The sequence below is a fragment of the Alosa pseudoharengus genome, unplaced genomic scaffold, assembly GCF_046254945.1.
Source record: "Alosa pseudoharengus isolate Yale_2024_CS ecotype anadromous, Long Island Sound unplaced genomic scaffold, YU_APseudo_1.1 YU_APseudo_1.1_scf_4, whole genome shotgun sequence".
Taxonomy (NCBI): domain Eukaryota; kingdom Metazoa; phylum Chordata; class Actinopteri; order Clupeiformes; family Clupeidae; genus Alosa; species Alosa pseudoharengus.
In genome coordinates, this window is record NW_027468774.1 from 22,249,328 (window position 1) to 22,277,254 (window position 27,927).

A 27,927-nucleotide genomic window follows, 5' to 3' on the forward strand; every position below is an offset into this window, starting at 1 on the left:
TTCTTTAGGAGTGTATAATACTTCTATTACATTCTGTAATAGCCTACCCTATTATCCTTGCACTCTATAGTGTACCTGTTATAGAACTTAAAGTATATCCCAAGATATTATAAGATTCCCCTAATTGGGGGCCAAGCAACAAAGCTGCGTGGACCATCTTCAGACCATGCCTACCACCGCATTACTTTCTGGAGCGATTGTCGAAAGCATTCGCCTGTGACAGCCAATCAAAATCAGTCATATCTCAGGAACTCTTTCATGTATTAAAATTAAACTTGGTACATGGACTAAGGACCCAGGAAGAGGCTCAAGAAATTTGGTGACCTTTCGAAGCCGCCAAACAGGAAGTGAACTCATATCTCAGCAAGGCTTTCATGTATCAAAATCAAACTCGGTACAAGGACTCAAGAACCAATTAGGAGAAGGGTCAATACATTTGGTGACATTTGACCACTATGGGGGTGCTGTAATCACAGGAAGTAGGCTCATATCTCAGCAACACTTTTCCCTATCGAAAACAAACTTGGTACATGAAGTCGGGACCCCATCCTGAGGCTGCACAAAAAAATTTGGTTTGGTTTTTGAGAATGAATGAATGAATACTTACTTAAATACAACACATGAAGAAAACAGGCATCAACTTAAAGGGACACCAGGCAACGTTTTCGTGTTAATTAATCATTAGAAGACTTTAGACATTAGAAGACTCTCGCCCGCCCCTACTGCCTGTAGGAAGAATATCCCGCTTGCAAGTTCGGTGTATCCTACCCGCGACCTTCAGTCTCACAAAGTCTCAGACATCGCGAGAAGCAGGGTCAGTTTACATCCTGCATCCCCAGCACAGAGGCAGGCTAACAAAACCTGGCTAGTGATTGTTGCAAACGTGTGTATAATGGCAGAGCCGGCGAAGAAGCAGCGAAAACCCTTGACGGAGGATGCTGTTGTTTTCTGACAGAAAACGTTTCCACGTAGGATGCTGTTGTGTTTCCTCACGCATCGTCCCTTCCTTCTCACCTTCTCTGGTAGACAAATGAGACATCCTCAATGACGTCAAGCTTTGAACAATCTCCAGGTCACGAGCTGAAGCCGCCGAGCCGCCAAAGCCAATCGAAATCGGCAGCGAAGCCGCCAAACAGGAAGTGACTATATCTCAGCCAATCTTTGGTTGCTGCTAGACATGAAACTTGTTGTGACAGCTTACAGCCATGTGTCTGTTGTTGCCATGGCAACTCCTGACTGCTTGGCCCCCTCATTGCTGCCTGCAGCTATATTATCTATAGTATTCTTATATATAGATTACTATAATATTGCATCTCAAAGTACAAGATTCTTATAGTTCTTATAGAAATAAGTAGGCCTAGCCTATATCTGATCCAGGTCAAATTTGCTAAATTCAATCCATTATTACCAGTAACAAGATAAAGACAGTAATAACAAATCACACCAAGTTTATTTGGACTTAAAACAGCCACATTCTCTCTCTTTTTCTCTCTGTGTGTGTGTGTTTGTAAGGGGATGGGGATGACAGGATACAGTTCATGGTTCATTTGCTTCATTAATAAATAAGCTGTCCTTTCAGTAACAGTCATACTCATGCTGCCAACAAGACAACAATAGGAAATGCCTTGCCTCTTGACATGTGTTAGCTTAAGTCTCACCGTAAATCCAATGATCCATCTCAAAGTGCTTTGAAGTGAAGTTTTTTCTTTTTTTACACAAAATGTACAATATAAAAATATGGCTAAAAGTTCACAAACAATGCAAAAGTTTGACTTCATCCTCTTCGGCGTTGCTTGAAATCTGGCCTGGAGATGGCACTGTTACTTCTGTCTTCTAGTTAGTGTGCCTAGACCAGACGCACTCAGTGGGGGCCTGCAGTATCCTTTTGGGCAGTGGCGTAGAACAAAGTCATAATTAGCAGATGTGGACATGGCGTAGAACACATTGGCTTTGTCTGGGATGAGAAGCTCTGTAAAAGGAGAAAAGATTATTGAGGACATTTAGATGACACTATGACAGGGACTTTCATTTTGAATCATGGCAATGTAGGCCAAGTTTAATCTGCATTTGCATTTAAGTCATGTGTATGAACTCTTTTACACATAAAATACTGGTCCCATCAACAAAAGTGTGTGTTATGTAAAAGGATGCTTGAGGCACTAATAACTTCGTCAATGGAAAGTTTACCTTTGCCTTCTGATAGAACCTGACTCAGGGTGAAGTCGTGGCTGTTCATGTTCTCAAGGTGGTGTTTTTCTAAGGCTTTTTGAATCACCTGCACTGTCTTGTCCTGACTGGTGAGCTGAGGAGGGAAAAAACAAAACAGTCATGGTGGTTCTGTTGTCTGTGACGGAAGCCTTTAAAAGAAACCGGAACAACAACTCAGTCCTCGGTACTCATCCTACTCGACTTATTGGCTGCCTTCAACAGGGTTAACCACTGCATCCTTCTTTCCATTTTCTCAAACATGGACATGACAGGCACAACACTGTCCTGGTTTGAATCCTACTTCATGGGGCGCTTGTTCAATGTATCTTGGCTAGAAAAGCAATCCACATCCCACATCCCACTAGTTCACTACAGACGTACCCCCAAGGCTCGGTGCTGGGGCCCATTCTCTTCGTCGATAAGAAGCTCGCTAGGCTTCTCATATCACTGCTATGCAGATGATACACTCTGCACACTCTACATATTCCCTGACAACAATTTCCTCATGGATAAAGGGACATCACCTTCTGCTGAAACTCTCAAAGACTGAACTACTGGTCCTCCCAGCCAAACAAACTATCAAAATTGACATCTCTGGCTCTTACCAAGGTGACCATGTTGCCTCGATCACCCAGTCATACCGCACTATTCAATATAAACAAATCAGGCCATATACTCAATATTCTACCCAACTCCTGGTAAAGGACATAGTTATTTCATGCCTTGAGCCCTCAACTACTATAACAGGCATCCCAGCCAATAGTCGTGGCACATATGTTTTTGTTGAGAAGATTATTTCTTTATGATATTCTTTTTTCTCAGAATCCCTTCAAGATTTGATTTTTCCTCATTGTTTTCATTGCGACACCAAGATAAACTGCCAAAAGATTAAGATTAAGACTTTTTATATAACTTTATCAGGGGTTCCAATAATTGTGGAGGGCAAAGTAAGTTAACATCACCAGTACTCTGTATAGATGTGAATGGCCTTCATGATTGTAAAACGTTAGCCACATCTAAAGGCCCATTCACACCAAGAACGATAACTATAACTATAAATAAATATTGTTCTCGTTAATATGAATGACGACGTTCACACATAAACTATAACGATAATGACATGAAGAACGATATCGTTGGGGATCACTTTCAGAGCGATTTTCAGAACGATAAAAGGCTAATAGCCAGTCAGAACCCATCGAATTTTAACCGTCACATTCATTAACACAAGGAGAGACTTTGTTTATCGTTGTTCAGTGTGAACGCTTTTATCGTTATGGTTATAGTTATTGTTATCGTTCTTGGTGTGAATACGCCTTAAGACATTTCATGAACTACAGATTTAAAGTTATGATTGATGAAATTAGATGTAATTCTAACCAACATTTCCTCATCTAGGTCATGGTCAGGTATGTATGATGACCCAAACCACAGGTCATTGTATGTGTTCTCATAGTCATAGATCATAGCATCCCCCTCCCCCTGGCTTAGCCATTTCAAGAATGTGAACATTTTAGTAGGTCTTACCAGAATACTTTTGTACATGTTTCCATTGCTGCTCTCGCAACCCATCATGCTGACACGGATTATGCAGGAGTCAGCCACCTGCCGGTTGTACACGGGCAGCGAGGTCATCGACACAGACCGCTTGTGTGTGGAGGACAAAGCGCTCTTGGGTGGAGCTAGAGAGAGTGGAGAGGGAGGGGGACCCGAGAGGTCTGGCTGTGAGCTGGAGGTCAAGGAACCACAGGCACTGCTGGTGTCCGAGGATGCAGAGGATGGGAAGGAGTCAGCCATGTTGTGGCAGGAACTAGAGAGTGACTACAGACAGAGGCGGAGAAGAGGGTGGTTGTTTGTTATGACTTTAGTGGAAAATAAATCCATTTATAAGAATGGCTTTGTGTGGTTCATTCTGGTTGAACCGAGGTTTATACATTGATTTTGCACAATTTCTTCAGCTATAACACAATGCCTTTCTTTTCTTCATTCTTCTTTCTGTGTAAAACACAGAACTTAAACTTGTTTTCTTTTATTACTAATATTCAGCCTGCACAGCACTAACAGAACTTCAGCAAACATTGTATAATATGCTGCACTCAGAGAGGAATTAGTACAGCCTCTAGGAACATTAATTTCAGTCCTGTTGATGCTGAAAACTCTAAATGCAAATGCAAACCTCAAGGCCATGTTTAGTTAACATTGCCTGGTGCAGCACAGCAAGGACAGAGGTCCCAACAGATTGTTGAATTAGTTAAAGCTTGGGGGAGCACTATGATAATTAATCATAAGTTACCCCACTTGTCTATTGGCTGTGTAAATGTATTGCCCTGTAGGGATGGACTCTGGGAATGACCTGGATGTTTGCTTGGCAATGAATACTAACTGAGGAAATGTTGCTGGTTCACTGGTTTGCACTAGTAGTGGGGTGGGGTGTGAGGCAGGTGTACAGGAAACCAGTAAGTTGTACCTCTAGCCGAAGTGGGGAGGAGTTTGAAAGGTCTTCCATTTCAGAGCCACTGGAGCCAGAGGAGGAGACACTGATCTGGTCTGCGTACATCTTTTTGGACCCATCACTCACCATCAGAAGGCTAAAAGGATCCCCAAGAAAGAGTTGTTTGAGAAACCTCTTAACACTTCTTTGGTTCCAGAACCTCAACATTTGAATGGGAAAGACTTAAATGATTTGTCATCCATTAATTGATAAAAAGAGCCTTTTTTTAGGGAAAATGGCCAGCACTTACGAAGACAGTTTCTTGGTGAGGGTCCGATGACTCCAGGAACTGGAGGTTTGGGGACAAGTATCCACAGGAGGCTCCAACTGACGGGAAATCTCATAGCTGATTGAAAAGAAACACATGAATGCATATGAATAAAGTAGAAAGTATTAACAGAGACCAGCAACGTAAAGGTTTTTGCCACATTATAAAGCATTTCTTATGCGTTATGGTTTGTATATTATAATATTTCATCACTATTGATTGAATTGACGTTGTTTATTATTGCTATGCTCCTTAATTATTAAAGTGTAACTCCGGCGAAAATTGACCCCAGGGTCTTTCTGCATTAAAAAACATCAAATACGCTATAGCAGGGCTAGACTGGCCATTTGGCATACCGGGCATTGTCCAGGTGGGCTGACGCACTTTTGGGCCGAATCGGCGATGTAATTATAATTTAGGATATAAGCTATTAAAGGCCTGTCAGCGGCCCACTGGTTGCCCAGTATCGCAAGGCTTCGTTGTACTGTCATGTTTGGTTAATCTATTATTCGCGCTGGGGTTGGAGGAGCTGGTAGGGGGACAGTTGTGTTCTTAACAGTCTTCTGTAATAAACTCAGGTTCGCTAACTACGTTGTTGATGCTTCGTTTTATGTGTAGGGACCCTGAGCAAGCTACTGATGAGGTCTGGTGCTGTTTTGAACAAAATTACTGGTTAAAAAGTGCTATTTGGGAAGTGTTTGGCTCACCGCCCTTAGCTAATCCACTGTTTGCGATTTGGGACTATAGCGTGTACCAGGGCAAGCTTTGTAGTGGTTGATCAACGAAAAATACTGCAGAAAAAGGGGATCAATTTTCGCCAGAGTTACACTTTAATGTAGTCTTACCAACTTTTTAAATATAGTTTACTGTTAAATTTAACTATTGTATTGTTGTTATTTGTATGTCGATTTGGACTAAAGCGTCTGCTAAATCATAACCATAACCATAACATTCATGTAATGGTCGATATGTTTTTTGATACTAATAATGTTTATACACAATGCATTCACATTTATTTCACATGCAGCTTGTGATGACGACAACCAAACTTGTTGACAATTGACCTAACTTTTTCTTAGATAAACACCCACCTTTCCTGGTCTGCGAGTAGCCTCTGACCTTGGAGCCAGGCAGCAATTTGGGGATGATGAGGCAAAGTGTACTGTGAGCAGGAGAACTGCATCTGGCGGATCTGAGAGAGAATCTCGTATTCCTGCAAAGATGGAGTGTGACAAGCACAGTCAGGCATATCTCCAAAGGACAAACAAGACAGGCATATCTCCAAAGGACAAACAAGACAAGCCACTACACTCAATTATATCAATATTTTGTGAGATATACATGAGATATGCAAAATACACATTTGAAAAAGATTTATTTATTTGGATTGATTTCTTTTATTCTTAAATGTCAGCATCTAAAATAGAGTGAAATATGCACTGTTGGAAAGAAAGCAGGAACTCACCCGTCTCTTCTTCTCGAAGTTTATAAGACCCCCCTGATGACACACACCAAAAGGCAGGAATAGAGAATGACAAGTTAAATGAAACCTCTTTGAGGTAGCTATGGACCATGTAATACATGCCCGTTTTACGGCATCTGTCTTTTCAACGAAATATACTGATATAATATGAACGTATTAATATAATGTATAAAGTGCTTTTAATTGGTAAATGGTTGTCAATAATGACACTTATTCAATGTAGACACCCAACACCCAAAAAACATTTACAAATCTGATGCTCCTTTTAGGTTAATCTACACTTTAATGTAGAGCACTACGCTAGGACATCATTCTTGTCAGCTATAACGCAGGAGTCTCACCTCCACAGTGTCTGTCAAGGCCGTGTCCAGCATTGTGAGAACAGTGAGATATGTGCCGAGGTATGGAACCACTCCGTTTGTGACACTCTACAAAAAGACAAGGACATGTCTAAATGACAAGAAAGGACTGACTTATTGAAGGTTAAATGTTGGCTGATGTTTCACCTTGAAAGCAACACAATTTGACTAAACTCTGTAGTGACTTTCAAAGACATGTCATATAAAGCAACAATCACAACAAAAACCTGCCTTTCTCAGCTGAAAAGTTAGTTTCTACACATGATTTCCCAGAAGATAAAAACGCTAACCAAAAGCTACAGAATAAAAAAAAAAACACAGCCCACATGTTCCCTTTGTGTACTCCTCAAGTCAGCATTTTCAGAGCTAGTGTATACGTTTCTTTTTTCTTATAGTCAGTGCTAAAGAAATAGGAAGTAATGCCTAAAGCGGAATTTAACAGAAGAAAGGAATATAACAAAATAACATAACATCTCTCCTTTGTCTAGCCTATATTTCTCATAGATAAGATTTGGACTATATTATCTTTATTTCAACTCCTAAAAAATAACTCCAATTCTAATTGTCTCAGCCCAAGTCCAAGTTAAGTTCAACTTAAGAGCTTAAAACTAATCTATTTTCTTTTACTGCACTGAACTCAGAAATGATCAGTTTGATATCAGTTATAATTTTGCTCCATATTTCTCTGAAGAGCCCATTTATTGCAAAGAAAGAAAACTATTTCCTCTGAGTTCTTACTATTTGTCTTGAGATGCTGTATCTTTTCAGTGTCTTAGGAGAAATGGTCTCTATGGCTGGTTGACTTCCATCCTAAACCAAAACAAAGAATATTACATTAACATTAAAAATAAAGGTTGTTTTCCCTTTTCTCTAGCTAGAAATATTTATTGTAGGTTCCTTTACTGTGGTTGTGTTTTCTACTGTTAAGTTTTTCTTTTTTTTCCATATAAGAAATTCTGTCTCATAGCAAGTTTTCTTGAGTCCTTAATTACTAAAAGCCCAGTGTTGTCAAGCAGAGGCATTCAGGGACTCCTAACCTCTTGATATTCTAAAAGCAGAGTGAACAATGGTACTTTCATGCAAGGAAACACAGCGAGAACATTGAGCTAAAACAGCACTTGCATGCAAAGTACTGTTGACAAAATAAGTCCTTGGGACTGGGAGCACCTGAAACTCATTCCCTAATCATGTGGGTTAAAGTCGCTGTGGATCCTGGAGAACAAAACACCTTCATGTGGGACAACAACAGATATCGATTTTTACCACACCCAATCCCCACCTCTAGGCCCCCAGGATACAACTACAACCTGAGACCCACACGTGCCTTTATTTTTAGACATCCCAAAATTACTACATTAGAGTTAGTGGTGTCAAGTAAGAATTACAAAAATGCAGCAGAGTAGATATCCAGGCACAGAAAAGCAGTTACCAATTATTCTGATCAGTTTAAGTTGAGTTCTTAAGGCAAAGACTAGGCAAAAGCTCAGGTTAATGAACACACAACTCTGAAGTAGTTCACAAAACATTAACTCTGACAAATAACAAAAATGTAGGCATAGGGGAAGCACAACCCATAAGTTAAATACATTATGTAACCTATAATGCCAATAAAGCTATACTAGTTGTCATGGTTACAAAGTGGAAGATTGAGAGACATTTTCTATGGACAAGGTTCATGCTCGTTCCAATCCAGCTTTTTCTGCTTTTTACTGTCAGTCTATCTGTGTATGTTAGTGGGTGTGGGTGCCATTTCTTCCTCACCTCTGTGAAGATCTCCCTGCTGGTCAACACACAGTTCTCATCTGGTAGCGTCTCACACAGGCTCTCAAATGTGGCCATGCTCTCTCTGTGGAGACCCAAGAGAGAAACACATTGCTGTCAACATCAATTATTCATTCTCTCAACCTCTCACACAGTCACCTGTGGTCACCTATGGTCAATTGCCCGGAAATTCTACAGCATGAAAGTGGTACCAATACGTGTAGACATGTTCTCATGCAGACATTTACATATTTGGAACAATAAAATGGCAAAACTTGAAGATAGTCAAAAGGATGCTCTTTAGATTTGTCCGTATCCATTCATGTGATGCTCACCTACTAACAGTAGACCAGGTCTTTCTTAGCCTATAGATGGGATTTGATTGTAGGGCCGACAGAATGGCTTTTAAGGAGGAGAAATTCTTCAGCTGCCTACACTCCTGTAAAGACATGTAGACCCCCAGATAAACATTTGTGTTTACACTGTATACATTTGTATGAGTTGTGGCATAACTAACTTCACATAGAACATGGACAGTGACCACGATTCAGAGCTTTAATATGCTGGGGTGCAGGTGTCCTCACCTGTGCCACCTTTATCCATTTCTCAATGACCTTTGCCCTCTGGACGTGGGGTTGGCTGGGGCAGCGTGTGGAGGACGGGCTGGAGCTGGCTGCTTGGCAGAGGATGGAGGAAATGACCTGGTTAGTGACAGCATTGAACTGAGCGATGGTGGCACGGACGGTGGGGGAGAGGTTCTCTTTGTCGCGCTGAGACCAGATGCAGCCTAAACACTGGAATGGAACCACCTTCACAAACAGCTCCTGTTTGGGTAACAGGGTAAAAAAGGATAGATTAGAGGGATGCTAACTTGGCAACTGCTCCACCCATATTGTTTATGGTGGACGTGGTACTCACAGAGTCCAGCCGAGTAAGTTGCTCAGCAATCCCCTGCACAGAGAACTCCAAAAATCCCCGATGGTCCAATGGTGTGTCTGGTTCTCTCTCATCTTCATCTACATCGGACTCTTCTGGACTAGCTTGCCCATTGTTTATGTTTGCTGAGAGGGAGGGAAATGAGAGAAAATAAACATGAAAGGACTAATACACCCACCAGGTTTATAAAAAAAGACAATAAGAACTATGAGAAAGTTATTGAGTCTTGAACAGTAGAATTGGTAGGCTCGTCTATGAGTATGATGAGTATTAGTTTCACAGTACCTTGACTCTGGAACTTCTTGAGGAGTGCTTCAGAGCGCTGAGCCAGAGAGCGCAGGGAGGAGTGTTGCCTCAGGTGGAGGGAGAGAAACCGCAGAGACGGGTGCTGGGGAGGGTCCCAAAGGTCCTCACTGAACTCCTCCAACCATGTCTGCACCAAAGCCTCCAGAGGACTGGTGGAAATAACAGAATGCATTCTTCCAAATATATTGTGGTCTTGAATAAGCCAGTGAAAAATGAGAGGATCAAATGAGTCTTACCTCTTTTGACACTGCTTGAGGTCAGCTTCAGAGTTGAGGCCCTCTCTGTTGGACAGAAACAAAAATAGTCTATAATGTGAGAAGAAGCCCAGCAAAACAGTGGCCACATTGTTGTGGGTGGATTCCCCCGGAGTTGTGCAAGCCTTTGCAGAGTCTTTAATAGCCCTTGTAGAATGCTTATTATGTGTCACAGCAAAGTTGTTGTCCCTTAAGTGAGGACACATCAAAAACAAATAGATCCTCTGAGTCAAAACACCAGCCTAACTAAAAGGAGCAGTTTGAAGAAGTAAAACAACAAAACACTTCAAGCGGCTTTCATGTCTACCATTACAGAGAGACAGGTGAGGCCATTGCAATTTGAAGGGCTTTTACACTTAAACGAGAATTGCCCCCCCCCCCCCACCACAGACACACACACTGACACAATGAATGATTTTCTGTCCATTATTTGGTCAGCACCTGTTGAAGATGAGCTCGATGAGCCTGCTGGTGCTGGTGAAGGCGCGGTAAGTGGACAGGAATATGCGTGCGAAGTCCTGCTCCTGGGAGTCCAGTGGGTCCACCAGCTGGGATACCAGCCGCTCCAGCGTAGCCGCCTTCAGCCTGCGCACTTTACACGTCCTGTAGTGGACAAAACTGTTGGAGGGCACGGCCACGCTGGCGTCCGCCACTGGCTGGACGGGCTCCCTGCGCAGGGTGACCCCATACACGGCACCATCCTCAAACTCCTCACCCCACTCCTGAACAGGATCCTGCAGGACACACGGACAACTGGGTGAGGCAGCAGACAAGAAACAACAAATTTGCTGTGATTCAGGGGGTTTTAAGGCACCCTCATACCATTTCTTGTGAACTTCATGGGAGAACAGACACAGAGATCTATGTCAGTGTCAAGACAAGACAAGACATAAAAAGAGCTGATGGATCAAAATGGGCTGATGAAGTTCAACATAAGGGGAAACGCCAGGTGTAGTTGGTTTTTTTTACCTGATCTTTGACCTTGCTACCATCACTTCCTGGTGTTTTTGAAAAATACAAGGAGGCTTAAAGGAGAAGTTAAAAGTAGCACGGAGTTGCTTGCACCAAATATGCTGGAGGGTCTGCAGTCAACCCCCCAAGGGTGTGAGGTGATGTAACGTCATCCCAACTCTGGTAATCTCATGCAGACATGACAGGGCAACAACACAGGTCCTGATGGCTTGCTGCTTGTAATGCATGTCAAGCAAAAGCTTTGAAGTGTCAGCAAAACCACTGTCTAGTGCAAGCCCATAATAATCAGTCCTGGGGTAATGTAGCCCAGACAGCAATTTAAAACACCAGATTCAGTGGACTTGCCCAGTGTTTATCTGTTTACATCTTGGACATAAATGGATAAGCTTATGAGCTGATGGGTTAAAATAATAGAGGCCTTGCTCTGAAAATTTAAGAGGAGTTTTTCAGTGCAGACACATGTATTGGGTCCTTTGCATTTGCAAAACCATCATCAGTATTAGGGCTGCACGATATTAGGAAAACATGCGATATGCGATAACATTATTGAGTACTGCGATAACGATATAATTTGCGATATTTAAATATACTGCTCAAAAAAGGTTTTCCACACATTTTTGAAACCTTCCACCCTTTTCCCCATTCTCAACCTACATTCACAGAATGTCTGACAGTTCTTGCAAAATAAAACACTCGCCTCAAAAGTTTTACCTGTGCTCAGAACCAAACAGTGTCAGAGTACTGATCCAGTGTATAATTGAAGTGTTCCCTTAATTTTTTTGAGCAGTATATTTAATGTTTTTTCCCCCCATTCTGCTTGGGGGGGGGGGGGGGGGGTAAATGTATAATTACAGAAATAAATGTATAATTTTCTACATAAACAATATAAAATATCATGTAGCCTAGGCTATATATGGCCTGATGGACAGCTAAGAGACCTGATAGGCTATCGAAGTTGTGTGGAAGATCTGCTCCTAATCCTCATAAAAGACATATGGACAGCCAATCTGAACACTTGTGCACCAACCAGCGGAATATTCCACATTGCCAGCCTTCGATGGGCCTAGCAAAGAAGCTACTTGCTATATCGCGGCAGTCATCTCAGTCTGTAACCTCATAGGCTGTGCATCCCACGTTATTAGGCTACCGGCATGCCGACTACGAGGGCAGCGGAAAGTGAAAGTAATTGGGCTGCAATCGCACAGTCCAGGCTAAGAAGTAGGTTAAACAACTTTTACAAATAACGAATCCTGATTACCTCTGTGCTGCTGTCTGAGGCTTTTGCTAAATGCAAATCATGAAATACAAGCCTTACAGACAGTGAAAGACAGATATCTTCTGATATAACGATAACGAAAGAAATTGTTTATTTTAACACGGTGGAGAAGGACGCATTTGCGCTGTGTTTGTAACACGGCATCCTTCATAAAACCAAAATATTCCCATATAACAGACGTGCTTTTCCTTTTAGTCACTAATTCCTCTTCACCCAAGTGTAGCCTACCTCGCTCGACTCACTGAGCCTGTCTCAAATCGCGTACTTCTGCACTTACAATACCTAATTTGAGTGCATGAGGGTGTTCACACTGACAATTCCAACGACACGAAGGCGCTGCAAGTTCCCGGATGGTGCACTCATAACGGTCAAAAAGCTGAGTGTGTAACGCTCAAGGGGGCAGGCGAATTCCCGGAAGTAGAAGAATCGACGTAGGCTGGAGGGACCACCTCTCTGCTAACTCCCATAGAAGTCCATTAATTGTAGGATTTTTTTGAAATACCATAACTTCATAAAACATATATCCTGTGCCGATATTGTAGCTTCTGTGTAATCCACATAAACACTACAAAGGCAAAACAGACTCCACTACCTCGTCCTTAACGTTGGTTACCCGTAAGAAGAACGTTTAGCTTGTTCGGTTGGAGGGAAGCTAGCTTTGACGTAATCTCTCTTTCGCGCCATAGGGAGATAACCGTATTGTTTGGATAAGAAGCTCAGTCCACCTTACTGTCTATGACGGTAACTCATAAGCAAAACCTAGCATACACGACCGTATGTTAAGGTAAAGCATTACACAGAGGGAACCTAATAATAATAAAAAAGTAAACCTAATTTTTTTAAAAAGGCCATTAATCATTTCAGAGGTTTTCGATGGATTGACCGTAGGTCGGAAAAGTGGAAAGAAGATTAGCGTCAAGGCTATAACTTTGTTTTGTTTTAGCATGACTGTTTTTGAAGATGATCATGTATGGTAGCTTCAACATTAACTCGACTTGGTGAGGATGATAATACATAAATAAATGTTTATCTTTGATGACTTTGAAGGCGAAGGAAGTGTGAGAAGAATTTCTGTGTATCTATCATATGAGTTACAAGATTCAGTTCGATGGCTAACGTCACGAAGTTAAGTGTGAGTCTGCGCAGTACTGGGGGGACCAACTGAAAAATCATTCTATTTGACTCAGTGCCCTCCCATTGAAAACGACGGAGTCTGTTCGTCCATTTCTTTTACTGTCTATGGCAACGCTGGACACTTTTCGCCCTTAACGGACGCCATCTTGGCCAGATAGCGGAAGGGGAGGGAGCGTTTTCAAACTCGTGGAAATCGCGGTTGAGAAAGCTGAAGCAGCAGCAGTGGAAAACAGACTTTACAGAGGTACAAGCAAGTTATAACATAAACGGTTCATGTTTTGACACAGTATGACCATGTCACTGTCGAGTTGAGGACGCCAATAAAGTTATGTTAAAATGTTTGCGATCGTCATTTCCGTGAAGTGCAGGGAGTTAGTGTTTGATATGAGACAATACTATTTTGTTAAAATTTGTGCACTCCGCCAGTACACAGTGCACATAGTGTACTACACGAAAGTGTACTCACGTAAGTACACCATTTGAGACAGACTCACTATCTTCAGCCATCACGACTTAGCTCCCGCTTCAACACCTAAAACACCACACACCTAAACTGGTAGGGGACGGGCTTCTTGGGCAGCATGACAGCATCGGTTTGGTAAAATATGTTGACATTCAGAATGTGAATACACCAGACTGTATGGAATGCGCACGGCACAGAAAATGTATCGAAATTTATCGAAAATGATGTAATCTTTGCGGTATGTCCATCGCAAGCGTTGATATCGCGATAACGATAGATTTTAGATATATCGTGCAGCCCTAATCAGTATTCTCAAACTGACTCATTTCTTGTCATTAGAGTCTTCACTCCTGCTTCTTCCCCTCACTATTCTGCAAATATACTCCTCCCAGGCTCTCTAGCAGGCCCGTTCCTACTGCTTTACCTAGTGAAGAAAAGCAAGCCTTATTAATGAAGAAGACACTCTGCTCATGTCATGACACACTTGTGGAGCACCAACACAAAAGGACAGATAATAAAGGGAAAAGAAAATGAAATGCAGCTGCTTTGGGAAACTAAGACTAATCAACCTTTAACAAAGCCTGAGTGGGTGCTGGGCTTTAACTCAATTCATAGCATCAGCATAAATCTGCACTTCAATACGCAGGCACTCATCCCACATCTCTATTCATCTTTTTGAAATACAGTAACACAATGTTCGCTTACGTCATCTCAATATCCCCATTTATTAGTTATTTACCCATTTTCTATCCATGGCTTTGTTCCTGTTGTCTTGAAACTGAACTGTCAGGTTTTCTTAACAGATGATTCATGGATTATAAAACCAAAGCGCGTCACTAGCTTTTACGTCACATGGTAAAATACCTCAGTAGGGGAAATAATGGCACAGAGTTACAGCCAGTCAGACAAAGGCTCATATCAGTTTTCAAATCTCTTAGATTTCATATGACAAGAGTGCCAAGGTAGAAGGCTGTACATCATGTCCTTGAGAGGCGCACTGATGTAATGATTAAGGCACCAACAGCAAAACACATGATACTGGGTCAAGATGAAAATTAAGAGTCAAATTAATGATTGAACTAAATGCCTTAAAGAGGCCACTGTGGGAAGAGTTAGTAGGCCTGCATTTTTGCTGAGGTTGTGCTAGAATGTCTGGCTAGACCTGTCTGAAAATACTTTCTACTACGAGAGACTGGCCAATTGCCCTTTTTCCTCTTAGAGGTGGAACACATGATGGCATAATGAAGCTGTTAAACTTAGTCCTGAACTGACCTGTTTTTTGGCGAATCATTATACAATTGTATCACAGTTGATGACACCACCAGGGGTTGGTGTCCCTATAGTGAAAGCTGCACCAAATAAACAACTTTCTCACATAGTCTCTAATCCACAGCTGTGGTTAAACCATATCCTGCGCAGTCACCAACATTTGAAAAAGCCTGGCCTCCAAATTTGATAATATGATTTGCATTTACTGACTCACAAAAGACACCCACCTAAGATGATAGTCATAATCCATCTTAATGCATAAAAATGCTACACGAAGCAGATCCTGCAAAAGTAGGCTAGTCCTGTCGAGTGGTTTTACAAAGCGTCCAATTTAGCAAAGACAATGCTGGTCAAGAGAGGTTCACGCCATCAGTCAAACTGTCAGGGGCCTGCCTGCCTGTCGACCTTCCTCCAACCTCCCAAATGTCCGCCACCCTTCCCTCTAGTTCGACCCACACTACATGACTTATGACTAACAGGTGTTTAAATGGAACGATGGTCTCCCTTCTCGCTGTGTCTGAACTTGATATGCGCCACTATTTCAAGAGCATTAAGTCCACAGAGCTGACACAGTTAAACAACGATGTGCAGAAAATACATGCACAGACATAACAGCAATTTAACAGACTGATCACTGAAACCAGATTCATAAAAACCGGCATAGGCTAATTAATATACTCTAAATTATCTTACATTATGTAGTCTGCTGCGCAGAATTAGCCTACCATAGTCAGTTGCCATTTTCCCATCTTCCGCTGCTTTTCTGTGAATGTTTAAGGGGTAATCCCATCAATTTCAGTGATTTGTCAGGAATGAAAAATGGAAAAAGTCACCCACTTCAGAGAGAACAAACGCGAATACTTTACGGCTGCATGATTATACTTCAAAAAAATGTTAATCACTGATATTTTTTTTTACAAATAAACATCTATTTAAAGTAACACTTCATAATAAAAAAAATTCTTGATCGTGCAATATTTGTCACATCTTTCAAGCATATACGACTGAAACGCTTTTTCCCTCTTTAAACTGTTTCCAAAACACTGAATTTACTCTTATCAAAAGTCTGGTCTATAGGCTACTAATCCGATTGCAATAAAGCGCGATCCCAGTCGGTGAGGGCCGTCTTCACCCACAGCACAGTCACTCTCCCTTCATTGAGCAACTTCACCTGTGTATGCATGTCTGTCAGGTGGGTGGTGTCTAGGCAAGAAGAGAGGTCCCTATTTGTGAGCTCACAGGAGGGCGTGTGGACTGCTGTCAAACCCGCAGGGACTCAAAACAGAAAACTTATCTGCGCTCTTTTACCGTCTGACGCAAACCGTCGTTGTCTGCAAGTCTGCTCAGTTTGAGTAGGCTATCCTATTATCAATAGGCCTTTAGTGGTCACCCTGGTAACTTTGATTTATGCTCATGAAGAAATGTTATCCGGAGTCGCTTTAGATAAAAGCATCTGCTAAATTAAGAAATGTGTAAAGTCCTCACAATCTTACAGATGTCTAAACTCTGCATAGAATATAGGTCTAGCCTGCAACAAGCAGAAAGGTAGTAAGTAGGTCATACAAGATTTTGTAGTCTGAGCCCTGTTTTGTCGGCTTGTAATTGGCAGAGGATCTGAATCAAGCTACTGTTCCAGCTGAGCAGGGCTCTGGTCACAGAGCAGGGGACACAATAAGTTTATTTACAAACATAGGCAGAAGTTATTTATTGCTATTCAAAGACAAGTGTGGAACAGTAGTGATTATTTGAGTGTGATCACAGTCTCAGGTGAGAATTACTCCCTGTTTGCATACCTTGAAGCGAAGGTCGTAGGCATAGCTCCTTTGTATTTTCACAGAATATCTCTGCTGAAGGCAATCTTTCATTAGAAAGTACTGAAGTAATTGGTGTGTGTGATACTAGAGGCCTAGTAATGTAACTTTTGAGGCTGAAAATGAACCATCGCATGCAATCCATTTAATATGTCTCCAGGGCACCCTTGGGAAAGATTGCAATCTTATTGGGACTCATTTAGTTAAATAAATGAATTAAATGAATTTAGGCCTTTAAAAAATAACTAGATTACCTTTGAATGATTATTTGTGGATTCAATTACTCTTTTTTCTTTTTTTTGTAATCACTTATTGACAGATGATATCCCTGATGTCTACTTTTCTGACATCAGCATCTTACAGGATGTTTACCATTGATTGTTTCTCATGCATTACAGTAAAGGAGCTGGATTTTATGCTTTTGTCTTTTCAGTAAAATCCATCATAGTCTCTCTCCTTTCATCAACACTAAAACTGATAATTGTCAATATCAGCATATATTATTGTCTTTATTGTCAATAAAGTGATTAAGTATGAAGACATTTCAATAGACAGCTCTTAAAGCTTTAGCATAGGGCAGATTGGAAAAGTTAAATCATACCATATTTTTGAACATAATTAAATAGCATGCATAATAAAAAAAAATATCTGAAAATCTACTCTGCATTCTGGCCAAATAAGGTTTGGGATTTAAAACACAATAAGAATGTCTCCAGACGGCATACTTCGCTGTTAATGGTCTCATCTGCTGCATGTTTTAAACGAGGTCAAGACGGCATCATTGAAATGGAGCAAATAAGACAGTCTAAACATTTTCCCCCCAACATGGGCTGAAAATATGTAGTCCGTATCTAAATATTCACTAATTTCTCCCCTTGTTCTCAAGGACCTGAAGAAGGACTCTAGAAAAAGAGTGTGTGACTGACAGTGAAAGTATGTGGTCTATATCATCTCTGAAGAGAACTAGACCTCTGATTCCACCGCACAGAGAATGCAAGGAATCCACCAGCATGTGGGTTGTCACAATGACTCATGGACCACTCCTGATCTGCGGTGTCAGTCTTGTAAAAGCTGATATTTTGATATATTCTTGTACACAAAAGCCAATCCACACTTAGTTTCTGATAGTTGATGGTTTCAGTCTCCAGCGTTGTTTTTCTTCTTGCTGATTATATGGGTTTTGAGTGAAATATGTAACTGGTTTTGTAGTTCTGTGCCATATTAATCCCCTTGATGTTTTATTTGTGTAACTCTACCAATTAGTAGTGCCTATGGTACTGGATGTCTGATATGAGGCGTTAAACCCTGTTAACGGTCAGGGGAAAGAGATACAGAAATTGTTGCAATGATTGCATTATGTCCCGTGTCCCAAAACATGCGTCATCCTCGTACTTTCATCTCCCCCAACACGCAGTAGTGTTTAGGCCGTAGCCTGAGATAGTGTCAGCAAGTTATGCAAACTGTATTAGATTTCTGCCTCCTGATGCACAGACACACAACAGGGGCATTGCAACAAGATGCAGCCATTCTTTACAATCAGGGGTGTTACAAGTTAAGACATGCCACTGAACCTCTTCAAAGAAAACAAACAAACAATAGACATACACACAAAATAAGGCTAATAAAAATAAGTCCCTTTTAACATCAATAAATCCTGTCATATCTCAACATCAAAATGAATCTCTGTCAGTTTGCTTACTCAGGGTGCTTGCTCTTTTTCCAAATTAAAATTCCAGACTTTTTCCAGACTTTTTTAAAACTGGAATTTTTTTTCTCAAGACCTTAACTTTATGTACTTCTATACTTGTGGGCCTACTGCCTACTTCATTGGTTGAGATTGTACCAACTGTGTTTATTAGAAATGTTAATTTTTATAGGCTAGAATTCAATGAACAAATGCATTATTCACAGTAAATTATGCTTTTACTGATGAAAATGTTTCAAAACATGAAAATCACAAGTAAATGAATTTCACATCAAACAAGTGTCACAAAAACTATCGGTAACACTTTACTTGACGGGTGAGTTCATAACACATTCATAGCAGCTGTCATAAACTGCACATAAAGCATTCATGACTGTTTCATGAGACATGACTCAACATTCATACCAAACCTTTCATGAATGTGGAAGACAGAACGACGAAAAATTGTCAAAATAAAAGTCCATCAATCGCAAAGCAGCATTGCCGTTTTTGTAAATATTTCATGAATATCTTATGAAGTCTACATTGAATGTCACTTTACTATACAAGTTGTGAAGTATTTGTAATCACTGAGTTTAACACTGGGAGGCAAACTAGCCTACATTCGACTTGTATTTGTGTGACCTGGAATGGTTGGACATTCCCAGTAGCAAAAGATGAGAAATTATCTGCAAAGGTTACATCATAAAACAAATACATTTTTATGAAACAAAAATGATTTGCTTGACCATGTTCTGTCTTTTTGGCACTGGACTAGCCCATTGACTCAGATGTGACATGGTCAGGTAAGAGGTTTGGAACAAAAACGGCAATGCTGCTTTGCGATTGATGGACTTTTATTTTGACGAGTTGTCGTCGTTCTGTCTTCCACATTCATGAAAGGTTTGGTATGAATGTTGAGTCATGTCTCATGAAACAGTCATGAATGCTTTATGTGAAGTTTATGACAGCTGCTATGAATGTGTTAAGAACTCACCCGTCAAGTAAAGTGTTACCAAACTATCAACAAAAAAAACATGAATGGATGGATGAATGTATGTAGAATTCAGTCTCATTTTTTCTGTCCTTAACATGACTGAACATATCTTTATGTTATCTCATTTTAACTTCTGAACAAGCTGTATCACAACACTCAAAAAAGTGCATACATTTGACCTAGTGCACTTGGTTAGAACAAAAAATAAACTGCACAGTATGGCAAAGACTCAAATTTTTTTATTTCATTTAAATTTAAATCCAGCCATAAATTCGAAAACACGCAACGACTCATTTCTGTTGACCACTAGTCTAGCTATGTGTCAATAGACCTCAGCAGTGACGAAAAGGTGCCAGACTAGGCTAAGCAAGCGTTGATTGGATATCATTCCATTAGGCTAATACAGTACGTGACCAGTTAGTAAAATTATAGTTTTATAGCCTACCTTCCTATTTCTCATTTCACAATGCCTTTGAGCATACTGTAAGATTCTAGCATACATTTTTTCCATACTTTATTAAGACTTTCACACTAAATTCAAGACTTTTCAAGGTCTGGAAAACAGTGTTTAAAAATTCCATACTTATTAAGACTTTCAAGACTTGCGCAAGCACCCTGTTACTGTATTGACAAAAACTGCCCTATACCATTGATTAAATGCTTTTTAGCACAATCAGTAGGCCTAGAGAGAGCTCCCTCTACTGGAGTGATACATACATTTTTCATTTCTCAACAAAATGTCATGGAGTAGATGAGATATTAACTGGATATGAATTGCTCCAGTGTAATTGTTACAATCAAGTATTTTATACCTGATTTATTTATTATTTGACTCATAAGGAAGAAATGAATAAAATAAAAAGGAATGTCAGTACAAATGTTTTCCATCTTTATTTCTCTTCCAAACTGAACCATAAATACATATCAATGCTCCAAGCAGAAACAAAACTAAAACACATGAAAGTATTTGAGGGCATACTCCATACTTTCCATATTAACCTTTTAAGCACCAACTCCAAATAAAGGGTTAACTCACTTAAAATTGTGTGTCTTTTGGCAGATTGTAAAAGTAAAGAAAATCTAAAAACATTGCACACATATTTGGAAAGACAAAAAAACTTGTGTTCTTTAGCTATTGAGATGGGATAAGGCACATTTGAGATTGGCTTCACATAATGTAATAACAAGACAACAAATCACAGAGCATAACAGTTTTTTCTATAAATATGGACTGGAATTCCAAAGCGGATACTGTATTTCAAGCTGAGCAATATTCATGCTAATAGAATGCCAGTAGTGCTTACAGCTGACTTTAAAGCTTTGTTATCTAACGGACTTCAGTTTTTATGCCAGACACAAAAGTCACAAATTAAAAATAAAAAATACAAAAATAAAAATGCCTTTGGTGTGATGTCATACCCCAGTCACATATCATTCATGTTATCTAAAACTGTGTAAATGTGATACACGTAGAGAACAGTGTCCAGTCTTCTTAGAGTTGCATAGAAGTGTGATTTATGTTCTTTCTTCTGATTAAAACTCCATATATCTTCTGGTCCTGATCAGTTTTGAGTGTTGAGGTCAAAAATTGTCCTTATACTTCTTTATATACAGTTTATATGGCAGTTATGGAAAGACTAGCTTAACTGAGATGTTCAGCAGACCTGCTCCAGTCATCCTCCACTTCACTTCAGTGACACCGTCACGCCACTTGGGGGAGCACTACTACTCGCTCTCCGTCTTGTTCTTTTTCTTCAGAACTTTGAGCAGATTGTCAGGCATCAGGTAGGGTCTCTCTGCACTGCCGTCGTTCCTCTCCAGATCCTCCACTGTGTAGAAGACAAAAAGAGAGAAATGAAACAAAACGCCACATGGAACCACAGATGTGTAGGCCTTTAGGTGGGGGAACACGGAACCACAGATGTGTAGGCCTTTAGGTGGGGGGACACGGAACCACAGATGTGTAGGCCTTTAGGTGGGGGAACATCTATGTACTCAGAGCTTCCGCCACTACTCCTACAGATGCTCAAGGGAAAGCTCTGCTTAAAGGGCCTCTGCTTGATGGCCACTCAGGGCACTCATGTGAGTCATTCACTTAATAAATGGTATGTTGGTGAGAATGTGTATGTGTGTTTGTATGTGTGTGTATGAGTGAGAGAGAGAGAGTTTATGTAAGTTTACATTAGGCATGTGAGATTGTATTGCATTGCAGACATTCATAGTGTTTTTTCATGATAAACTCATCAGAACTCATTGTCAAAGAAAAGTAATGGGTTTGAAGGCATACTAAAGTTTCTGCATGGAGAATGTAGATGTAGATGTTTATGTAGAAAATCCATCACTGCCCCACACATTTACACCACTTGTTGTTGAGGCAATATTGTTGATTATATTGATGATTATTGTTGAGGCAATACATATTCATAGCCTAGTGTTTCACCCTTAGTGTGTCTAACTGAAGTACAAAGTCCTGATTTGGAGAAAGGCTGAATGACCTCAGCACTGTCCTCCTGCACTCTACTCAGCCGCAGACTGGACGTCCTTATCCTCCCACTCTTGCGGTGTTGCCTGGTCGCCTTTAAAGAATATATCATGGATCTCTGCTGACATGTAGTAGGGCCTTGCTGCAGAGCCATCATTCCTCTCCAGATCATCACCTTCAGGGATGTTGATGTGTGTCCAAGTAAGTACGTGTGTGTGTGTGTGTGTGTGTGTGTGTGTGTGTGTGTGTGTATATATATATATACATATATATGAGTGCATAGATGTGTTTGTATGTGTTTTTTGTGTGTGAAACCCAGTACAAAATGGAGTGTGGACAGTGAGATGCAAAGATACAGAAATGTAAGTAAATTTGTAAGAAATGTAAGTAAATGTCAATTTGATTAGGTGTAGAAAGTGAGTTAGTTTGAAGAGAGTGTCACAGTAGTGGCAGTGGTAAGGGTGATGAAAATGGAAGAAAAGACAAAACATAAAGGGAGAACGGAAAAAGGAAATACGTCAGAGGTTAAAAAGAGGAAAAAAGCATAGAGCATTAGCAAGAGCATGCACTATAGTGGCTGATACTGAGGTCATCTGTGTGAGTGATCCTTACATGGTCTGTTGGTGAACATAGCACAGGACAGTAAAGAGAAGATGAAATGATCATTGCATATCTAAAGGGTAATATGTTCCGGTTATTGCATATTCCCCAGAGGCACATCATAGCTAAAGCCAAAGCCCAGGAATCAGAACAATAGAGTAGAGTGAGGGTGTCCATTGTTTGTATTTAAGGAATGAGGTCTGCCAAATAAACTAGCTTAGACAGACAGGACTTTCTATGTGCCAAACAGTCTCATGTGCAGCTCAAACTCTGAGGTTACACTGAGGTGCCAGCAAGGTTTCAGTTCCTCCCGAGTAGAACAGAATGGCTTTCAGCTAAAAGAGCATGAAAGCACCATATACAGCTGTGGTGGTCTGCGGTGACTTACAGAAGCAGAGGAAAAGTGTGTCCACACACATGGCATAGACGCTGAAGAAGCCATGGGCTATGAGGTAAGAGCCAACAACAACCGTCTGTGGAAAGAGAGGAACACACAGAGGAACACACACAAAAGTACATATTAGGAACATGATCTTGTCAGACATCACTGAGATGATCAGACAAGGAGCATGAGCTCTCTTTACCTCTTACAAATAGCCACAACAAAAAAATAAGAACATTTGTGTTTGTTTGGATGATTATGGAGAATCAAAGAACTTTGTCACCAAGGAACATACAAAAACATGAGGTCTATAGTTATAGAATGTTATTTCTGTGGCATGCTGCATGTGGGAGTTATGAATATGAATCCCTTACCAGGATGGGAACCCAGTAGTAGTTGAGAGTGGGTGCTGTGTCCTCGAAAGCCTTCACTCTTCCAGAGAAGAAAAAGAAGGCAAAGACCCCTACAAGACAGAGGAGGATGGGTCAGATATCAGATCAGATGTATTTTTAAAAGTAAGAAAGTAACTTTTAGAAAATCCATAGTTCTGCAGGGTAGGCCTCTAAACCGAGCTCCCTGGAATTCAATTTTTCAGTTTTCATTTAGTGATAGAACTCAAGTCTCCAGGGAGGAGACAGTTTCTCTCACCTACTAGTCCTACAATGAGAAGCTTTCCCAAAAACAACAGGAAGTCAGTCACTTTGTCCAAGACAGTAACTCTGCAGAAATGAGAGAAAACAGGGTATGAGCTTGACTAGACACATAAATCAGAATTAGAATGCAAGTTTGACAAGACTTTGACATTCAGGATCTCATCACTTCACAATCCATTTGTCTCACCTTAAGATATTTCTCATTAGAAGGAAGAAGGCATCTCTGGCCGAAGTGCAAAAGTTTTTGCCATATATGGCTACCTGATGAGAGCAGATGATCAAGAGGATTAGGAAATACGGGTGTGGTCACATTAGACAACGACTGCAAGACAATGTTATGACCTGATTAAACGACTGACTGACCCTCATCCCAACCCAAGGGAATGTCACCTCCAATAGAAATATTCCCCATGAGACATACCATGATATATGCATTCCTGTTGATGAATTTGACGAATTTCTCCAGGCACCAGAAGCAGCACTTGAGACAGCACAACAGGAACTTTGTACATTTGTTTTGGGCTCCTAAAGATTAAGAGCGATAAAGAAAAATTTGACACAGATGAAAACACACATAGCAACTAGCGAAGGTAGCGGTAGGAGTAGTAGTAGCATTAAAGGAGAATTCCAGTGTGATATTGACCTAAAGTGTATTGAAACATGATACCGAGTGTGAACGTATGTCTCATAGCCCATCTCAGCTTGTCCCCTGCACTCCAAAATCTGGCGCTAGTTAGCCGATGCTACCAACAGCTTTTTCAATTGTGGTGCTTCGGCATCGGGCTAGCCATGAAAATAAATCACTGTTTTACACCATTTACGAGGCTCAATGCATCTCCACACTTCATTGGTAGACTTCCGAGGGCCCTGACATTTAAAACGAGACTTTGAGAACTTTGAAAAAGCACTGGTAGTTTACTTACAAGACGATTTATACAGACAGTATCTTCACGAAGTTTAGCGTTTGCAGCCATCTTGAATTTAGTCACGATAAGTCGAGCGACGAGTAAGAATGAACAGGTATGATAAGGGGTCAGATTCCAAAAATAATTCAGTGGAAATGCATGGATTCCAGTTTCTTCCAGTAGCAGCAACTAGAATCCATGCATTTTCACTGAATTATTTTTGGAATCTGATCCCACCACAATTGAAAAAGCTGTTGGTAGCATCGGCTAACTAGCGCCAGATTTTGGAGTGCAGGGGACAAGCCGAGATGGGCTATGAGACATACGTTCACACTCGGTATCATGTTTCAATACACTTTAGGTCAATATCACACCGGAATTCTCCTTTAAGTGACAACATACATGGGAAATACTATCAAGTACTATTACTTTCTGTTTTTCTACACATGACATGGATTGCTGGGTGTGTTCACAGTTGAATGGCTGAGGGTAGGCCTACATAGGTGTGCATCTGCTGCCTCACCTTTGAGCTTGTGATCTAGATACTCCAGCAGCACTCTGATCACCTGGATTATGGAGAGGATCAGAGAGCCAAAGGCCAGGGAGCCTGTGTGATATCTGCACAGGGAGGGTAGGGCAGGGTGGCAGAGGGGGAAAAAGATAAATGTGTGTGTACAGGTTCATGCTCATAGACATACACATGCAGTCAAGTACGTACAATTAGAGCTTTAACAATGAATTGATTAACTGCCATCCATTTTGATAATTGGTTAATTGGTTTGAGTAATTAAAAAAAAGTCTGAATTCTCTGATTCCAGCTTCATAAATCTAAATGTTTCCTGGTTTCTTTACTTCTCTGACACTAAATTGAGTATCTTTGAGACTGACATTTGGGGAAGTCATCTCAAGGTTTAAGAAGCACTGATTGACATTTTCCACCATTTCCTGAACCAAGCAACTAGCGCCCACCTGAGTGCCCTGCCGAGGGAGGAGAAGATGGGACAGGTGGGCATGTCGTCCGGCTTGACGAAGGCCCAGTAGTAGGAGGCAAACGCCCCTGCTAGAGTCATCTGCCCCAGCGCAGTCACAAAGTTAGCACACCAGAAAAACAGGAAGACGTTGTAGAACTGCAGGCCAATGAGGTACTTGTGGTAAACCGTCTCCCCGCCGTAGAAGGCAAACAGGCACTCAGAGTCGGGGCACTTGGTCTTCATATCAGATATGCTGAAGTTCTGCAGAGAGGAGAAAGTGTGTCAGCGTGGGTGCAAGTATATGCGTTATGTGTGTGTGTGTGTGTATATGTCAGAATTCTTGTAATGTGTATGTGCATTTATACTGACCTCAGGGTTACATGTCTGTCTCCCGAACTCACACTCTGTCTCATTGAAGACTTTATAAACGGGTTCATTGGAAGTGGACAGGAACCTGCCCAGGGTGGGTCAAGGGAATACAAACACGGTGTATTGCAACAGGCAACATTACTCATTTTCCCCCATCCAAAGATATATTATCTGATGACTGATTACATATAAAACAGACTGAGTATGTATATCAAAATAGACCTTGAGGTCCAGTTCATACCCAACTATGCCATAGTGAGTCTATGTTGAGCTAGGGTCTGTAGATAAGCCAAAAACTAGACAATCTAACACCAGCGTGGGCTTAGAGTATCCCATCGGCCAATCCATTCAACAGCTTCCTGGACAGGTTATAACTGTACATGAAACAAAATTAGAAAAGAAAAAGGAAACATCTGCAGAGTGCAAGATAAGGGCTTGATGAACCCATAATGCACTGGGCCAACTCCAGCAGAAAGGATACACGGCTGTGACTGCCCAGTAGGCGATGACTATGGCCAGCAGCAGAAAGGTCACCAGGGGGTAGAACAGAGAGGACATCATGTGACCGATGGCCCTGTGGACAGAAAAAGTTACTGTTAAAGGAGAAATCCGGCGCTACACTCTGGGAGTATGTCCGTGAGCTCCCACTTACATGCCCCCAGAGTGTAGCGCTGTAGCTGCCTGGCTGCGTTAGCTGCTGGCTGTAGCAACTCAAGCTAGGTAAAACCTATAACTTCAGGACTAACCTCTTTTCTCTAAAAGAACCCTTTACATGTATTGTCTCTAAAGGGACATCAGTTAGATCAGCTGTAACTCACCAAGGTAAGCCAGTAACCTTGCTTCGTAATATACTGTAGCCCTCAGGTGACATGTGTGTGTTAATGTACAGGTAGTTAAAAGTTAGCAGCAGTGTTGTGTGCGTGAGCTTTGGGGAAGTAATGACTAGACAGTGCAGTCAATGTCTCTGCCTGCGTCAGTGTCTGGGCGTGACTGTGAGTGGACTGTGAGTGGACTATGAGGCACGGGCCCGGCCGACTGGTCACAGACCTGCTGGCCTCCTTGATGAGAGCGATGGCAATAAGGATCCTCTTTCGGAGGAAGATGAGGAGGAGGATGATGATGACCTCCAGGATGGCCAAGATGATCACTGTGGACAGATGATGTGGATGTGACCATGCATGGGGCAAATTGTGAAAATGGCAGTGGATATAAGATGGACTTTTGGACTGCTGTGTCCATATTATCCATGCCCATACAAGCAAAAATCATTCATTCAAATGGTTTATTTCAGAAAATGGAGGGTGCACAGTCACTATTCTTTTATTCAAACGTTGGTACTGTACTTACTGAAAGCCAGCCATGTCTGTCTGATGTGCAGGTAGATGGAGACGTCCATCTGGAGGCCCAGCTCTTGGAGCGTGATGTTCGCCCCCGGCTCATCCTTCAGGTGGGCATACTCCATGTAGCAGTGGAAGATACCTGGAGGAGGGAGACCAGACGACTACTCAGAGGGACATGGAGGTAACTGAACTTAATCCAATTTATACAAGCCAATACAGAGAGTATCGAGCAGGCTGAAATTAGATTAGATTAGATTAGATTAGATTCAACTTTATTGTCATTGTGCAGAGTACAAGAAGAATGAATCTGAATCAAGAACTTATAAGACATATTTATGGATGCGGGGGCTGAGAGAGGGGCTTACCATATCCGATCACCAAGATGACCAAGACGATCATGACCCACACCATGATGCCAGCTAGGAAGCGCATCAGGACAATGAAGATGAGACTGATGACCATGGCCAGCACTAGTGCTCTATGGAATGAGAGAATAAAGAGATGATGGAGATCACATTTCAATTTACAGAGCAGGCAAAATGAAAGACTAAGC

General features: G+C 41.2%; 2 protein-coding genes across 5 annotated transcripts in view; both read right to left on the reverse strand.

Moving 5' to 3' along the window:
- Positions 1-1,431: 1,431 nt before the first annotated feature.
- Positions 1,432-16,345, reverse strand: LOC143102002 (ral guanine nucleotide dissociation stimulator-like 1). 2 transcript variants are annotated; one of them, XM_076265330.1, is made up of 17 exons: positions 15,906-16,345; positions 10,508-10,800; positions 10,049-10,093; positions 9,792-9,961; positions 9,489-9,631; positions 9,155-9,394; positions 8,906-9,009; positions 8,571-8,655; positions 7,548-7,619; positions 6,792-6,878; positions 6,433-6,465; positions 6,059-6,180; positions 4,950-5,045; positions 4,676-4,796; positions 3,736-4,029; positions 2,188-2,302; positions 1,432-1,969 (listed from the first exon to the last, which is right to left on the reverse strand). In XM_076265330.1, the coding sequence occupies exons 1-17, from the start codon at positions 15,927-15,929 to the stop codon at positions 1,821-1,823; spliced, it is 2,193 nt and encodes a 730-aa protein (XP_076121445.1). In that variant the 5' UTR covers positions 15,930-16,345; the 3' UTR covers positions 1,432-1,820. The 2 variants fall into 2 exon arrangements, with proteins under 2 accessions (XP_076121445.1, XP_076121444.1); XM_076265329.1 differs by having other exon boundaries at positions 15,874-16,345.
- A 4,195-nt stretch (positions 16,346-20,540) lies between these two features.
- The window catches only part of LOC143102005 (choline transporter-like protein 2), a 38,773-nt gene continuing 31,386 nt past the window's right edge, over positions 20,541-27,927 (reverse strand). For 2 of the 3 annotated variants that reach the window (XM_076265334.1, XM_076265333.1), the window contains exons 10-22: positions 27,740-27,852; positions 27,382-27,513; positions 27,082-27,181; positions 26,516-26,608; positions 26,035-26,119; positions 25,664-25,926; positions 25,218-25,312; positions 24,211-24,314; positions 23,977-24,050; positions 23,785-23,855; positions 23,511-23,599; positions 23,143-23,227; positions 20,541-21,501 (exon numbers count right to left, since the gene is read on the reverse strand). In XM_076265334.1, coding sequence (XP_076121449.1) covers positions 21,398-21,501; positions 23,143-23,227; positions 23,511-23,599; positions 23,785-23,855; positions 23,977-24,050; positions 24,211-24,314; positions 25,218-25,312; positions 25,664-25,926; positions 26,035-26,119; positions 26,516-26,608; positions 27,082-27,181; positions 27,382-27,513; positions 27,740-27,852 — 1,408 coding nt within the window. In that variant the 3' untranslated portion in view covers positions 20,541-21,397. Of the gene's footprint in view, positions 21,502-21,521; positions 22,330-23,142; positions 23,228-23,510; positions 23,600-23,784; positions 23,856-23,976; positions 24,051-24,210; positions 24,315-25,217; positions 25,313-25,663; positions 25,927-26,034; positions 26,120-26,515; positions 26,609-27,081; positions 27,182-27,381; positions 27,514-27,739; positions 27,853-27,927 lie in introns of those variants that run through there. The other variant, XM_076265335.1, reaches the window with a different exon arrangement.